This window comes from Heloderma suspectum, chromosome 5 (assembly GCF_057233095.1).
Source record: "Heloderma suspectum isolate Gila_16-S chromosome 5, 16-S_ref, whole genome shotgun sequence".
Lineage (NCBI taxonomy): Eukaryota > Metazoa > Chordata > Lepidosauria > Squamata > Helodermatidae > Heloderma > Heloderma suspectum.
Genome location: NC_139462.1, coordinates 125,421,625 through 125,438,015, shown reverse-complemented (window position 1 = coordinate 125,438,015; position 16,391 = coordinate 125,421,625). Strand labels below are relative to the sequence as shown.

The following is a 16,391-nucleotide window of genomic DNA, read 5'->3' as shown; positions in this document are numbered from 1 at the left end:
TTTGTACAAAAAAATGGCAATCATGGTGGTTGTTCTCAAATGTTCTTTTCAGTTGGATGTTGTTTCTCCATTGGAAAAAGCCTAGGAAAGGGAAGGCAACCCCTACCATTTCCCCTTCCCCCCACCCCCAGGCCTTTACCTCACTGAGGCAGTCACAAAAGAAAGTGTAGGTTTAATAAATTGTACTTTTCTTTGAAAAAAATTATCCATCAAAAGATTTAAGCCCGAATTTAATCCCAGCAATAAAAAACCTCCACAAAGGGTTTCGGTCTTTTTTTTTTCCAGATGAGAACATTAAGGTGTCCCAATATTAAATTGTATATATTTTGAGTAATTTTATGGTGCTGTATTTTAATTATTTTATCTGCTATTGCAAACCTTAATGTTCTTCTATCACTGGTGTAGGCAACCTTTTTGGTACTGCAGGAAGATTTTACCAGTTGAAGTGTCCGTAGGCACCAGCCTCCACTGCACTCATCTCCTCCAACTGAAATTTCCTCCCCTAGTGCTCACCTTCTTCTACCCCTGGCCACCATGCTCACCTCCGTGAAATGTCTTCCCGCCCCCCGCCACCAAACTCACCGTTTTCTCCTGTCCACCATGCTCACCTCCTCCTCTTGCCAGAAATGCCCTCCCCCATGCCACTGCACTCGCCTCCCCGCTGCCCTCATTCCAGTAGCCCTAATGAGGAAGTGGCAGGGTGGGGCAAATCTTGGATGGGAGAAGGTCAGCCAGCAGTGGGGGATAGGGAAGGACATTATGGGTGGGAGAAGAGGAAAGAGGAAGAGGAAATCCTGAGGGGGTCCTCGTGAGCGCATTTCAGGGTCCTGGCAGGTGCTGCATTGCTATTATTTTGCTTTTTGCTTTTCTTTTTTTACTACTGTTTTACTATTTTAATAATCTGAAATCTTAATAAATTACTTGTCACTGATCATGGTGTGGGGGCACCTTTTGAGTGTACCCTGAAAGGCAGGCAAAAATGAATTTATACACACACACACACACAGTCTATATAGCCACCCTTCAATCTATTTGAGAGACACAAAGAAGACGTTACCTTGTTTCCCATTCTTTTCCAACAAGATTGATGACTACATTGCTGTGTTCAAGAGCTCTACGGGTAGAATCTTTGTTGCGCGCATCCCATTCCTAGTAACCACAACACAAATCACAACAAAAATGAAATAATGTAACAAAGCCTTTCAGAAATATGTTATTTATGGCCCAACCTTTTGCTACTTTGCAAGTGATTAGTGTACCCTTCCTTTCATAAATCAAACTATATTATTAACTGGGCAAAGTCAGAAAGCCTACCATAAAAAGGAGCTGTCCCAGGTCACCCATGGGCCGAAGGTACATGAGGTCATACTGATCACAGCGATATGGGATGATGACTTGGGAACCAATGCGCCCTAAAACGTTCAAAAAGGGTTTTAAGGAAGTAAACTAGTGCATGATACATAGAGAAAGAAGTGTATTTTCAGCACTCACAAAAAACTACTATCACATACCAAAATACTAAAACATGGCCATATAAATATGCAACCAATATTATCACCTGAATTTTTATGCCATTTTCAAGGTGATGTTTAGAAAGGCAACAATCCAGACACTACATGCCCAGTAAGCTTTATTCTATATTATTTGGTCTTCGGCAGCCGCTGCACCACATGGCAAGCTACTTTGGAAACTAAAGGAAGTTTCAAAGGCAATTTGTGTTGTGGTCAGAGACGGGGGATCATAAGGGCTGCTTTTATTTTTAGAGTCCGAAATCTTGCTGGCTGTGTGCAAGTTTTGGAACACACCTAAAAGAGGTAAAGAACTTTCTGGATTGTGAAACCAGCATAGTAAATTATGTTTATTCATTTTTGCAAAATATTCCTTTAAGGGCACAATACCATGGAAGTTTAGACGGCATAAAGTCCTACAACTCTCCACATTCCCCAGCTAGCAAGGCTGGCTGGGGAATTCTGGGAGTTGTAGGACTTTCTTCTGTCTAAACATGCATAGGATTACGCCCTAAGACTAGGACATAGATCAGAGATGGAAGTATTCACCTGGGAAAAGTGATCGAAGGGTTGACAACTGATCACCCTAGCTACACATGGCTCATCAAGGATGTACAAGGATGATCATCCTACCCCTATCTATCAATCCTCTCTTGACCAACAGAGATTACTTCATTCTCCATGTTACTTGAAATGGATAAGAGGGAAACAAAGATACGTTGTGGCTGTTCATACACACGCACACACAGAGTTATCATTGGGACATCTGGTGAACTGCATGGCATACAATAAACTGTAGTGGCTACAAGCCAAGACCCTCACATTTTCAGTATTTACGTGCAATACACAATGAAGCTCTAGGAAGGAAGCTCAACACCTTTGGGGCTTAAATGGTGTTCTCATCCATCAATGGATCCAGTCAATGGAAGAGAAAGAAAGGGAAAGAAAAATTCTACAGGTGAAATTTTTCCTTGGTTGGTATGTGGTAATGATGGGAATTGCTAGAAAGTTGGGAATAATTACTACTTCCTGTACTTCTAGCTCTAAAGCAGGGGTGCACAACATTTCAGCCCCAATGATGCATGTGATTTTGTTTACAACATGTGCTTCAAGTCCTGGGTAGGAGTACTACTGCTTGTCTCTCAGAAGAAGGGGAGTGGGCAGTCTTGCTGAAAGGCAAAGGAAGTCTGGGAGTAGAGATGTAATATTTCTGGAAGTTCTAAAGCCATGGGACAAAGTTATTTTATGTATGAGTTACGTTTGCTCATAAACTTACTATATTTTAAAATTTTCAAAAGTAAACTCAGTTAGTAAATTTGTAATTATTGTCTGAATAGATTAGAACTACACTAAATGACTGCTACGCAGGACTCTATAGAACAAAACCCAACCTGTCAATAATGTACAATGGTGTCTCTACTCACATATTGGGAAACTGAGCATAAATGTCTGTCGGTAAAATATACTTTAGATCAATAATTTTAATAAGGAGTGAAAGAACGAACCATGCTGGGAATCTTACAGAGAGGATTAAAAAAAAAAAAACACATTTCTCCCCATGGCTTCATTATTTCCAGATATTTTACCTCTGTAGTCTTTCTATCCCCTTCATGGATCACTGCCTTGTTGTGGCGAAGGGGCTTGTGTAACTCAGTGAAGCCATAAGCTATGCCATGCAGGGCCACCAAAGACGGACAGGTCATGGCGGAGAGTTCTGACAAAATGAGGTCCACTGGAGAAGGAAATGGTAACCCACTGATTGAAGGAAATGGCACGATTGAACATCGACATCTTGGGAATCAGCAAACTAAAATGGACAAGCATGGGCGAATTTAATTCAGGTGACCATCATACCTACTACTGTGGGCAAGAATCCCTTAGAAGAAATGGAGTAGCACTCATAATCAGTAAAAGGGTGGGAAAAGCAGTACTGGGGTACAATCTCAAAAATGACAGAATGATCTCAGTACGAATCCAAGGCAAACCATTCAACATCACAGTAATTCAAGTCTATGCCCCAACCACTGAGGCCGAAGAAGCTGAGGTTGTTCGGTTCTATGAAGACCTACAACACCTTCTAGAACTAACACCCAAAAAAGATGTCCTCTTCATCATAGGGGATTGGAATGCTAAAGTAGGAAGTCAAGAAATCACCGGGATAACACGCAAGCATGGCCTTGGTGTACAAAATGAAGCAGGACAAAGGCTAATAGAATTTTGCCAAGAGAACACGCTGATCATAGCAAACACTCTTTTCCAACAGCACAAGAGGCGACTCTACACATGGACATCACCAGATGGTCAATATCGAAATCAGATTGATTATGTGCTTTGCAGCCAAAGATGGAGCAGCTCTATACAGTCAGTAAAAACAAGACCTGGAGCTGACTGTGGCTCAGATCATGAGCTTCTGAACCTCATGAGGGGAAGTGGAGAGGCAGCAGCTTTCTCAGGAGAGGACAGAGAAGAGTTGCCCTTCCTTTCCATTTTTTTCTTACCTGAACTACTGGGCCACAGAGCAGTCGTTTGTCGTTGAATTACTCCAGCCCTGTGCCTCATGAGGGGAAGGGAAGAGGAAGCTGTTTTTGGTGACAGAGCTGCTATTGCGCTCCATATAATGTTGCAACTGGGGTCTTCTCTAAGGAGAAAATGCTAAATTCTTAAGAAGAAAATTATTTCTTAACCATATTAAACACAAGGGGCTGCTGCTGCTTCCGCTCCACTAGGAGGAAGATGGTCCTTCCTCCAAATATTAACCCTGAACTCATCAAAGGTAGTATTTTGAGGTATAGCTGTGATGCCCTGGGCATGTGACTGTGGCTGAGCGACCACCTTACCTTGCTCTAGACCAGGAGGAGGGAAGGTGACAAAAAATGTGCAGCCCAAATAGCAGTGCTTACCAGCCTCTTTTACCTCAGCACTGGCTGCCTTCTAGCTCTGTGTGGAAGGGGAAGAAGCCAAGCTCAGAAAGCCGTGCCAGGAGTAGAAGGCTTCTCAGTGGTGCTCTCTTTCTCAGACTTTAGTGTCAGGATGCAACCAAGCATGGCCCAAGTCCCTGCCTGAAAGGATGCCTTTCTCCCGCAAATTAATAAGCTGAAGTACAATTCAGTGCCACAACAACTCGGCTACAAGCCACGCCAGAAGCCTGCTGTCTGCTAGCCAGACAGTGCTGGTGTAGGAGGTGAGGGAAAGCCTTGGTCATTTTTGCTTGAAGGCTCTGCTATTTAGGAGGAAGATCTTCCCAAATGTACAGACTGGCCCAATCCAGAACCACTGGGGATACTTCCACTGTGCGAGCAGAAGTCTGCTCGCTTAAGGTTGGGTTTAGCTCTATACTTACCAACAACTTTGCTAAATAGAGAATTTTTGAAAAAGGAGACAAGCCACATAAAATCTCTTACTCCATTAGAAATGAATACCTCCAATAAAAAAGAGAATCAAAACTACGCAATAGACAAAAACTGCAGAATTTGAAAATTATAAAGAACATTATAAAACCAAAGTCTTCTGTAGAGAATATTGAGAAATAGATGATTTGTTATTATCAAAAATAACTGAAAAAAGAAAATATTAGATCAACAAATTACAGCACAGGTTGTTAGAGGTACAATTAAAAAATCTAAACTTAATAGTTTCTGGTCTTGACTGTTTGACAGCATTGTATTATAAAATATTTATAGACATATTAGTGAAATCACTTTCTAAAGTAATCAATGAAATTGTAACCACTAAGAAAGTGGTTTCCTGAGTCTTGGAATGAATGAAGCTCCTGAGTCTTGGAATGAATGAAGCTCAAACTGTAATAATTGCTAATCCCAAGAACGGTTATGTTGTAGTTATATCTTATAGACCAATTTTGTTGCATATTATCAGATAGACTGGATAGGATATTATACATGCATATCCATAAAGATCAACATGGTTTCTTACTCAATAAACAAATTAAAGAGAGTATTAAGATTTTGAATGTGAAAGTTAGATGAAATCTAACAATATAAACTTGAAAGCAATGCTATTAGATGCTGAGAAAGCTTTTGACCATTTAGAATAGATTTTTATGTTTAAAATGTTAGAGAAATTTAATGTAAAGGAAAATTTTCAGAAAAGGATTAAAACTTTATATAAACATCCCAAAGCAAAATGATCTATGAATAACTTTTCATCAGACTCATTTAAATTGCCAAAATGACAAGACAAGTTTGTCCTCTTTCAGTTCTGATTTATTATGCATCGAGAACCTTTGGCCATTGCAATAAAAGAACAAAAATTGCTAAAAGTTGTAAAAGGATTAAAAATATAAATTGCCATTCTAAATTAAGGTGATATTGCAATTATATATGAGAAGTTAGTGGGTTTAAAACACAAATAACAGGAATAGAATTACAAAATGTAGAAGAAAAAACAAGTAAGAAACCATTAGGTTACCAAGTTAGTAAAATGCCAGTTTGTTATTTAAGAGTTGTTGTGACTGGAAAAGAAGAATTATACAACTCCTCCTCTGAAAGAACCTATCATAATTTAGGGAGCAATCCTATAGCCACTAGATACTGCCTAGAGGGCCATAGGATTTTTCAGTTTCTGGGAACCAAGCTTGGAGCCAAGGCCCCTCCCCTTCCTCCTTGCAGCTGGTGCAGTTCTTTCCATGCCGGCTTCTTCTCCATGTTCAGGAATGGAGCGCAGAGAGGGTGAAAAGTTGCAGAGGTGGGGAGGAGACAAGACAACAGAAGCCTCTTTACGAGGATTCCTATGCACCACGCAGCCTCCCCTCTCTTGCTCTGACATCCTTGGTGAGACACGCGAAGTCATGCATCTAGCCAAAAATGCAGAGCGGCTGAAGCACAGAAGAAAGGATTCCCTCCATGCTCTGGCTGCCCTGCACTGGATAGCCATCAGCTTCCAAGTTCAGAAGCTGATGTCTATCTCCATAGGATTGTGCCCTTAATATCTCAGGTTAAAAATGGGGGAAATTAAATATCATTTTCAGGAAGGTTTTCATCAATAAAAGTAGTTTTATTTCCTCATTTTTGTTATTTCAGATATCACAAATAGGATTAGAAGTCAAGCAAATAAAACAGAAAAAAAGTATTCTCTCAATTCTCATGGGCAAAAAAGGACTAGAATTAAGGAAATTATTTTGCAGGATGCGAAGACAAGAGGAGGTTTTAAGGTTTTCCAAATCTCAATCTACAGTCAGGGCCAGAAATATTGGAACAAGGATAACTGTTTTGGCAGTTGGCCTCTGTACACCACCACATTGAAATTGAAAGGAAACACACCCAGATGGGAGCGAAGTCAGGACTTTCAGCTGTAATTCAAGGGGTTTGACAAAAGTAGGGTGCTAACCATTCAGGAAGGACAGCATACACCCCCACCCCATCGTTGGTGGCTCATAAGTAATGGAACAAACCAACATCATTTCAAACTTAAGGATCGCCTTTAATACCTGGATGAAAATCCTTTGCGGTCAATGACCGCCTGAAGTCTGGAACCCATGGACATAACCAAATGCTGAGTTTCCTCCCTCGAGATGCTTTGCCAGGCCTTTACTGCAGCTGCCTTCAGCTGCTGCTTGTTTGTGGGTCTTTCTGCCTTCAGTCTTGTCTTCAGGAAGTGAGAAGCATGCTCTATTGGGTGGAGATCAGGTGACCAACTTGGCCATTGAAGAACATCCCACTTCTTTGCCTTGAGAAACTCTTGGGTAGCTTTTGCTGTATGTTTTGGGTCATTATCCATCTGCAATATGAAGCGGCGTCCTATCAGTTTGGCAGCATTCGGCTGAATCTGAGCAGAAAGTATAGCCCTATACACTTCAGAATTCATCCTGCTGCTTTTATCAGTAGTCAGGTCACCAATAAACACCAATGACCCGGTTCCATTGGCAGCCATACATGCCCATGCCATAACACTGTCTCCAGCATGTTTGACAGATGATGTGGCATGCTTTGGATCATGAGCTGTTCCTTTCCTTCTCTTCCCATCATTCTGGTACAAGTTAATCTTGGTTTCATCAGTCCAAAGAATCTTATTCCAGAACTGGGCAGGCTTTTTTAGGTGTTTGCTGGCAAAGGCTAATCTGGCCTTTCTGTTCTTTAGCGTTACCAGTAGTTTGTACCTTGCTGTGAAGCCTCTGTATTTACATTCATAAAGCTGTCTCTTGACTGTAGATGTTGACAATGACATGCCTACCTCCGCAAGAGCGTTCCTGACCTGGCTAGATTTTGTGAATGGGTTCCTCTTCACCATGAGCAGAATTCCACGGCCATCCACTTTAGTTGTCTTCCATGGTCTGCCAGGCCTTTTGCTGTTGCGGAGCTTGCCAGTTAATTCCTTCTTTTTCAGGATGTTCCAAACTGTTGTATTGGCTACTCCCACTGTTTTCGCTATCTCTCTGATGGGTTTATTTTGTTTCGTCCACCTAATGATGGCCTCCTTCACTTGCATGGACACCACTTTGGACCTCATGTTGGGGGTTCCAGTGAACAGCTACTATATGCAAATGTAACACTCAGAACCACCTCCAGGCCTTTTATCTGCTTGATTGGTCATGGTGTACCCAGGAAACAGGCCATACCTGGCCATGCAGCTGCTTGTCAGCCATTCGTTCCATTACTTATGAGCCACCAACGATGGGGTGGGGGTGTATGCCACTGGCTGTACTTCCTGAATGGTTAGTGCCCCACTTTTGTCAAACCCCTTGAATTACAGCTGAAAGTCCTGACTTGGCTCCCATCTGGGTGTGTTTCCTTTCAACTTCAATGTGGTGGTGTACAGAGGCCAACTGCCAAAACAGTTATCCTTGTTCCAATATTTCTGGCCCTGACTGTATATTACTAATCCAGTTGTTTGCGATGGATTATGGATTGGATCTTTAATTCAGAAAAGCCAGAAAAACATTGAACAAGAATACAGGTTAATGACCCTACAGATTGTATTATGGTTAAGTAAAGGATAGGAAAAGATACTAAAAAGTAGTAAAATAATTATTTTACTATTTTAAGGTTGGAACAGATATAAAGAATTAACCCAGACAAATCCCCACTTGCTTTTGTTATATATGACCAATGTTTTAATCCTATATACTGGGATCCTTTAAAAACTGGGAGCAGTTTTTATACTTAGTTATTTGTATATAATCAACGTTGGTCTTCTACAGAAGTACCAAGTTTAACAAATTGCCAACACTGTCGTTGGTATGAATATTTACAGATAAGCAACTGTATAATTAAAATAAAGAGGCTTTATAAGAAAAAAATGTACTCCTTTCGAAAATATATATTTAATAAAAAGAAAGAAATGTGTTTGGTATATGAATTACTACTAGGAAAAGGAAGCAATTGATGGAGAACAAGTGAACTAAAACTTCAGTATGGAATAATGATGTAGTTACTTCAGTTACTTTTGGAAAATGCAAATATATTTGGAGATATGGTAATAATTTTTATGTTCACAAATCAGGAGGAATTGACATACAATGATGTGCAGATGGTATAAATTCTTAATAAAACATCTGGCTCATTTATTCAAGTACACTGGAAATGTAAAAAAGAAAAAGGGACCTATTTTCCTAGGTGGCAGTCATAAAAATTAGCCAAGACATTTTTGGGGAAAAGTAATACATACACTGAAAATATAGCAAACGTTAACCTTCTCGGTCAGCGGAGGAGTGGAACTAACAGCAAAGAGTTAACTGTTCCAGCTCGAGAAGACAGGGCCAATGAAATTTCACTTCCATCCCTGGAGGAGGACCCCCCGCCCCAAGTCTTGGCTCTGTCTTCCCTGAGAAGAGTAGGGTTTGGGGGCCTGCTCTGTAGCAGCCTGATAGTTGAAAAAATAGAATAATTAGGAGTGTTCTTTTTCCTCCTCTGCCCCCTTCCTCCCATCAGTGTCCTAGACAGGATTAGGGGGATCTGGAGGTTCTTTGAAGGGAAGACGCTTGGTGTGTTTTTTCCTCATAACCTTTTCTTGGCGATGCCTTTCTGAAAAGGGACCTGGCGTGTTCAACCCTGGAGTTCCCTCTCAGCATTGGCTGGTTTGTTTGAGGGGAGTTGGGGAGTCCGTTTCCTCCCACTCTAGTCCGCCCACTTTCCCCCCCAAGGAGGACCTGGTGCTTTCTCACCCAGCGCTGCTCCTGACGGCCTGCTGGGCTTTGGACCAGTGCATCTAGCCCTGGCGTTCTCCTGGTCATCTTCACTCACGTGGCTCCTTGGCTTTGCTCGGCGGGAACATGAGGCCTTGCTCCTCTAAGCATTCCCGTCCCCTTCTGGAAGCAGCTGAGTTTTTACCTCAGAACAGAGAGAACCTGAGGCGCCTTAGCACTTGGTGTTTTCACTTCTCTACCCAGCGAGAACCCAAGACACCTCAGCTCTCCGTGTTTTTCACTGCTCTTCCCAGCTGCACTGAACCTGGTAAGCTTCTGCCTGCTTTCCCTCACAGCTTTTTTCTTATGGCTCCAAGTGAGGGAGAAGGGAGCACCCAAATCGCAAACTGCCAAAGGGCAGCTCTTTCAGTTTTGGCGGCTGCTGCTATGCTTCAGCCTGAGGAGGAGGAGGCAGGAAAGGCCCTTAGTGGCCTGCCTAAGGTACTGCGCCAAACTTTGTCAGGGGACTCCAGGGACATCTGAGTTCCTGGCTTCGCCCAACCCCTCCCCACTCCTCAAGGGGAAATTCTGGCTTTTCTGGAAAGGATATTTAATTCCACAAAGCACGAATGTGGCATACAGCACAAATGTAGCCACAAGAGGAACAGAACAAATCCCTTCTCTTCATATAGCACCACCTCCTCCCCCTCTTCTTCTGCCTCATCCGCCTCTCCTTCCAGGTCTCACTCAGGGGCAAAGTGGAGGGCTAAGCACCATCTTAGGGCCCACTCTAAAAGACATGGGAGGTCCACACATAGAGCTAGTACTTCCTCCCACAGGGATGCCCCTTCAGACAGAAGGGCTGTAAAACAACCACAGGCATCATCGAGAAGGAGTTCTTCCTCCTTCTTCCCTGTCAGGCACCTCCCTAGTACTTCAGCCTCAGGGTGATCATCCCATTGGAAGGGCCCCCAGAACTCACGTGGGATACCTCTCTGAGCATGAGGAGCATTCCTCCCAAGAGTCTGGGAGAGGCGAGTTGTCGGGGGGTGACCCGCCTACTGTGACCCCACCACAATGTAGACTTTTTCAGCAGGACCTATTCCCTGTTATTCTAAACAAGGCCATAAAGGTTCTTAAACTGACTAAGCCACCTTCTGCTGCCTCAGCAACGTCTACAGAAGACCCTGCCAAGGAAGGGGCTGCAGAGGTCTTTCCTTCTGATGTCCCTTCTGATCCTGTGGTGCCTTTTCCCAAATCCTTTCTGCAGTTGCTCTACTCTGAATGGATGGAGCCAGCCAGACAAAGGGCTACTCATTCACTGGCTAGGAAAATGTACTTTCTTCCACAGGAAGTGATGGCCCAGCTGAAGGTGGCTGCCTTCACCTCTAAAGGGGTTCTCATAAAGGAGGGTAATGAAGCACTCACAGATCCGGGGGAGAGTAAGAATGAGGCGGCACAATGCCATGCTCATGAAGCCTCGGCTCTCAGCATCAGAGCTGCCACAGCTAATTCCATGATTGCCCACTCCTCCATTCTCTGGGCACATGCACTGCTGCCTGAGATTCCTCCGGCCTCCAGGCACCTTAGGGAAAGTCTCAACAAGCTTGCCAGGGCAGCTGAGTTTCTTGCAGACTCTTCCATGGGCTGCATTCAGTATTCTGCTAGAGCTACGGCAGCTGGGGTGGTGGCCCGCTGGGGCTTATGACTGAAGCACTGGGAGGCAGACCAGCAGTCTAAGGCCACTCTTTCTACCACATCTTTTATGGGCAGCAAGTTCTTTGGGGAGTCCCTTACTCCTCACCTAGTGGAGTCAAACGATAAAAATAAGGTCCATCCTTCTGCCTCAAGGAAGGAAGGACTTTAAGACTAAGAAACAAGCTCTCAGCCCTTTCATTCCTGAGGCCCTGCTCCCACCTCCCTTAGGTCACAGTGGTCATCTTACTGTCAGCATGCCAACTCTGGACCTAGTAAGTCTGGATGTGGAGGAAAACATCAGGGAAAAGCAGTTTTGGCACTCTTGGGCACTCATCACCTCAAGACAGCTGGGTGCTCAAGACTGTCAACTGGGCTACAACCTGGAGTTCTGCACTATTCCCAGGGACAGGTTCCTGTCTGTCCCCGTCTCCAGAAATGCAGAGAAGCACCAAGAGATTTCTTCAGCCATACAGCACCTTCTCGAGATAGGTGCTGTTGAACCTGTTCCAACCACAGAGATCCTCGGGTGTATTCTCAGTGTTCTTCACAGTGCTAAAAAAGGATGGACAGGTGCATAACATTCTGGACCTGAAATCTGTGGATCAGCTCCTGCATGTTTGAGTTTCTCATGGAGACACTTAGGTCTACAGCAGAGGCCATTCACTCAGGGAACTACCTGGCCTCCATCAACCTGATGGAGGCATACCTACACATTCCCATTCATCTCAGCCACAGGAGGTTTCTCCACTTTGCCTACGGCAAGCAACAGAACCAATATTGGGTCATGCCCTTTGGACTCTCCTTGGCTCCCAGGCTCTTCACAAAGATCCTGGAAGCCCTGGTGGGTCACCTGCACATTAAGGGAGTGCGTATTTACCCTTATCTTATAGTGCATATTTACCTTATCAGGATCTCCTGATTCGAGCTTTGTTGAGGCAGACAGCAGTGGAGCATGTGTTGGTCACCATCGACTGTTTGAATCACCATGACTTCATCATCAGCAGAGGAAAGAGTTCTCTCTCCCCAGCTCAGAGGCTACATCTATGAGTAATCATAGACATGGCCAGAAAGAAACTCTTTCTGTCCATGGAGCAGACTGAAAAACTGTTGAACAATGTTAATCAGATTCTGTCCAAAAGAAGGTCCTCTTTTACGGCACTAGCCCATCTACAGGGGGCCATGACTGCTGCAACAGCCTCTGTATCATTGGTGCACTTCTACTCTCACCCACTTCAGTGGCTTCTTCTTCCTCACCAAGTGAACATTGCACGCAAGGCACACTTGGTCCTGAATCTCCGGGATCATGTCACCTCCTCTCTCCGATGGTGGACCAACACAGAGCACCTGGCCAGGGGGATCCCCTTGGGATAACCAATTTGAATGCAGATCACAATGGATGCCAGCATCTCTGGATGGGGAGCCCACTGCCAGGGGGCTGTCGCCCAGGGACTGTGGTCAAGGCAGGAGCAGTCTCGCCCAATCAACTGCCTCGAACTGAGAGAAGTCTGTCTAGCCCTGTTGGCATTTTCGGACAGCATTATGGGCAAGGATGTCCTTGTCCAGATGAACAATGTTACAACACCAGCCTATATCAACAAGCCGGGAGGTTCCCACTCCAGGGATCTCCAAAAGGAATCCTCACTTCTCTTTTCCTGGGAAGAGATACACCTATCCTCCATCACTGCCAAATACATGAAGGGCGAGCTGAATGTGCGGGTGGACTGGTTGAGTCACACCATCATTCAAAAGGGAAACTGGGTGCTTCATCCTGAAGCCTTCAAGGAAATCACAAGGATCTGGGGGACTCTAGTCCTCAGCCACTTTGCTGATGCATCCATCAACAAGGTGTCTCAATTCATGTCAAGGTTCCTGGATGCCACAGTAGAGGCCATCGATGTGCTGGCCTCTCCCTGGCCCCAGGGTATGCTCCCCCCCCATTTCCTCTTCTTTTCAGGGTACTGAGGAAGGTGAGAGCAATGAAAGCGCAGGTTATCGTGATGGCTCCTCACTGGCTATGCCAACCATGGTTTTCAGACCTTAGGGAGCTCAGCACAGATCCTCTGGGGAAGCTTCCGATGAGTTCCGACCTCCTGATTCAAGGTCCTCTGTTTCATCCAGACCTGGAGTGATTCCACATCTGCCCTTGGAGGTTGAGTGGCGGCAGCTCCTAGCCCACAGCATCTTGGAAAGTGCGATTTCTACCATTCTAGCCTCCAGAAGGTCATCTACTAATAAAATTTATCAAATGACTTGGAATGTGTTCCAGAGATACTGCTGGAGAAGGAAGCACTCCCCACTTCAGGCAGAGCTCCCTCATCTTCTGGATTTCCTACAGTATGGCCTTGAGCAAGGTTTAGCCACCAATACCTTAAAGCATCAAGTGGGGGCCTTGGGAACTGTTCTCGGGTCTTTGGCTCGCCATCCTCAAGTTAAGCGATTTCCAAAGGTGGAGGCTGTTCTATTTTCACAGATTCTCTGCAAAACTCTCTGTAGCCAATACACACAGATTCCCTACATGGGATCTCAGTTTAGTTCTCCAGTTCTCACCAAATCACCATTTGAGTCTCTCCATTCCATTCCCCTCAAAGAATTAACCTGGAAGGAGGTGTTCCTTGTGGCAGTCACCTCCACTAGGAGGGTTGGGGAACTCCGTGCTCTTTCTGTCTGAGAAGAGCTATGCGTTTTTCACCCTGCCAGATTGATTCTCCATACCAACCCAACATTTTTTCCAAAAGTTAACTCTGACTTTCATCCATTTCAGGACATTGCTCTGCCTAATTTTTGTCCCACCCCTTCCCACCCTAGGGAATGGTTATGGCATAAGTTAGATATGCGGAGAGCACTTAAAATATACATAAGGTGGACACAGGATATCAGATGCTCTGACAGCCTTTTTGTCTCCTACAAGCTGGGCAATCAGGGCCATCAGGTATCCAGGAATACTGTTAGCCAGTGGGTCAGAGACTGCATAACTTTGGCCCACCGTTCTTCTAACAAGCCTGTTCTGGAGAGAATCACAGCCCATTCGGTCAGGGGGCCAGCTGCACAAGCACCCCGGAGGATATTTGCAGGGCTGCCACCTGGGCTCATCCCACCACTTTTATCTGGCATTACAAGATCGACAAGTATGTTTCGGCTGAGGCATCCTTTGGTCGCTGGGTCCTGCAACAGATTCTGTGAGTCACCGTGCCCACCCTAGGGGGGAATACTGCTACTGGACATCCCTTTGCTGTTGGCTCCACTCCTTTGCTGACCAAGAACAGAAAGCTGGACTTGCTATGAAGTGTTCTTCTGGTCAGTGGGGAGTGGACTCAACAGGCTCACCCTGGGGTTTCGGTGACTCGTATTACGTGAGGGCAGAGGGACTTAGTTTTCATGTTTCTGTGGTGCCCCCTAGGTAGATAAAGCTTCCTTGGCCTACATCTCATCTAGTATTAATTCACTCTGTTTTTTCCCCACAGTTGGTGGGAATTTTTTATCTGTTCTAACTTATGGTTTGTAGTTTCAGTTGATTCTACTGCTATCAGCAAGCCTGCGACTAGGGTGGGGATTCCTCCTCCGGGGCGGAAGTGAAATATCATTGGCCCTGTCTTCTCGAGCTGGAGGAGTTAACCCTTTGCTGTTGAGCCCACTTTCTGCTGACCAGAACGACACTTCATGGTAAGTCAAACTTTCAGTTTCTTTAGATAATTTGATTATTTAGGGCGTAATCCTATTAGATCTGCCCTTGATATTTGTAAGCCTTTGAATTTGGAGGCTTACAAGTATCCAAAGCAGAGCAGGAGGCGCACCATGCCTCCCACTCTCCTATTTGGTAGACAGGCATTTTCACCCACTTAGCTGAAGCGTTGGGGAGAGGGAGGGACAGAGGCTGGGAAGGCTGGAAACAGTTTGTATCCATGCTTCCCCAGCCCCCTCCCCTCCCACTGGTACACCCCCTTTCCCTCCTCTCTGAACATTTGTGAGTTCGTAAAGGTAGCCGGTGCAGTTCTCCCTGTGCCAGCTGTGAGGGGGTGGGGAGGGGGCAAGGAGTTCAGGCTCGGATCAGAGCGTTGTCTCCAACCGTGGATCCAGAAATCCAAAAAATCCTATGGCCCTCCAGATGCTGGCTTTTACAAAGAATAAACTGTTGGCATACCAAGAGTTGACCTCATGTATAATTGTTGCTGCCCAGTTGTTGCTGCATCCTTAGAAACTTTTAATAATACCTAACCTCCCTGAATGGGAAAATAAGTTACATGAATATGCCACAATGTCCAAGCTACCTAAATATATTCAAGGTGCAAGACAGGGGACAAACTTATAATAATTTTGTTCAAAACTGTATTACATTTATTAGTTACTGGAAAAGCAAACAACATATTTTGAATAATATGTTATACTTTTGGTATGTTATAATGTGTACTTTGTACATTAATTTTTGTACTAACAAAAACCTAAATAACTTTAATAAAAATAAAATTTATTCAAGGAGTACATTACCAAGGCGATTAACAACATATCGACCCAGGAATCCTGTTGCCCCAAAAACAGTGGCCGTGATGCCACTGACAGAGGAGCGTCCACTCTTTCCATGAGGAATCACAGAGTAATGAACCTGGTGGTCTTGCTGAAGAACAGGCAATGCGTATCGAGAAATGCCGTAGCCTAAAACACAAGAAAATAGAGTATATACATGAATGGACTGCTATCTTAACCAAGGAGCTCAGGTAAAGCTTCACAAAATAAAGTGTGTGTGTGTGTGTGTGTATATGTGAGAGAGAGAGAGAGAGAGAGAGAGAATGTGTAGGAAATCCAATATTATCTCATCTGCATTAAGTAGCTCAGGCTAAGAAATAGTGAAAGAGCGAGCACAGTGAGCTTCATGGCTGAGTCAGGATTTCACCCAGGTCTCCTTATTTTAACAGCCTATCCCCTGCACTACATTGGCTTCAGTGTCATTACCACCCAGATGACAATGTCAGCTATGCTGTATGAAAAATGCGGGGATACAAATACAACCTTCTATCAGGTGTTACTGTTTTTCAATGTCACTCAGTCAGGCACCAAGAGCCACCCTACTCAAATAGCTATCAAATGGCTTAAGCAGGCCAATGTCAGACTACAGA

At 44.4% G+C, this 16,391-nt stretch overlaps 1 protein-coding gene across 1 annotated transcript in view; it reads right to left on the bottom strand.

The window, feature by feature from the left end:
• Positions 1-16,391, bottom strand: part of NDUFA9 (NADH:ubiquinone oxidoreductase subunit A9) — a 75,481-nt gene that overhangs the window by 51,295 nt on the left and 7,795 nt on the right. The window contains exons 2-4 of the mRNA XM_084860017.1: positions 15,766-15,930; positions 1,315-1,412; positions 1,058-1,149 (exon numbers count right to left, since the gene is read on the bottom strand). Coding sequence (XP_084716143.1) covers positions 1,058-1,149; positions 1,315-1,412; positions 15,766-15,930 — 355 coding nt within the window. The remainder of the gene's footprint in view (positions 1-1,057; positions 1,150-1,314; positions 1,413-15,765; positions 15,931-16,391) is intronic.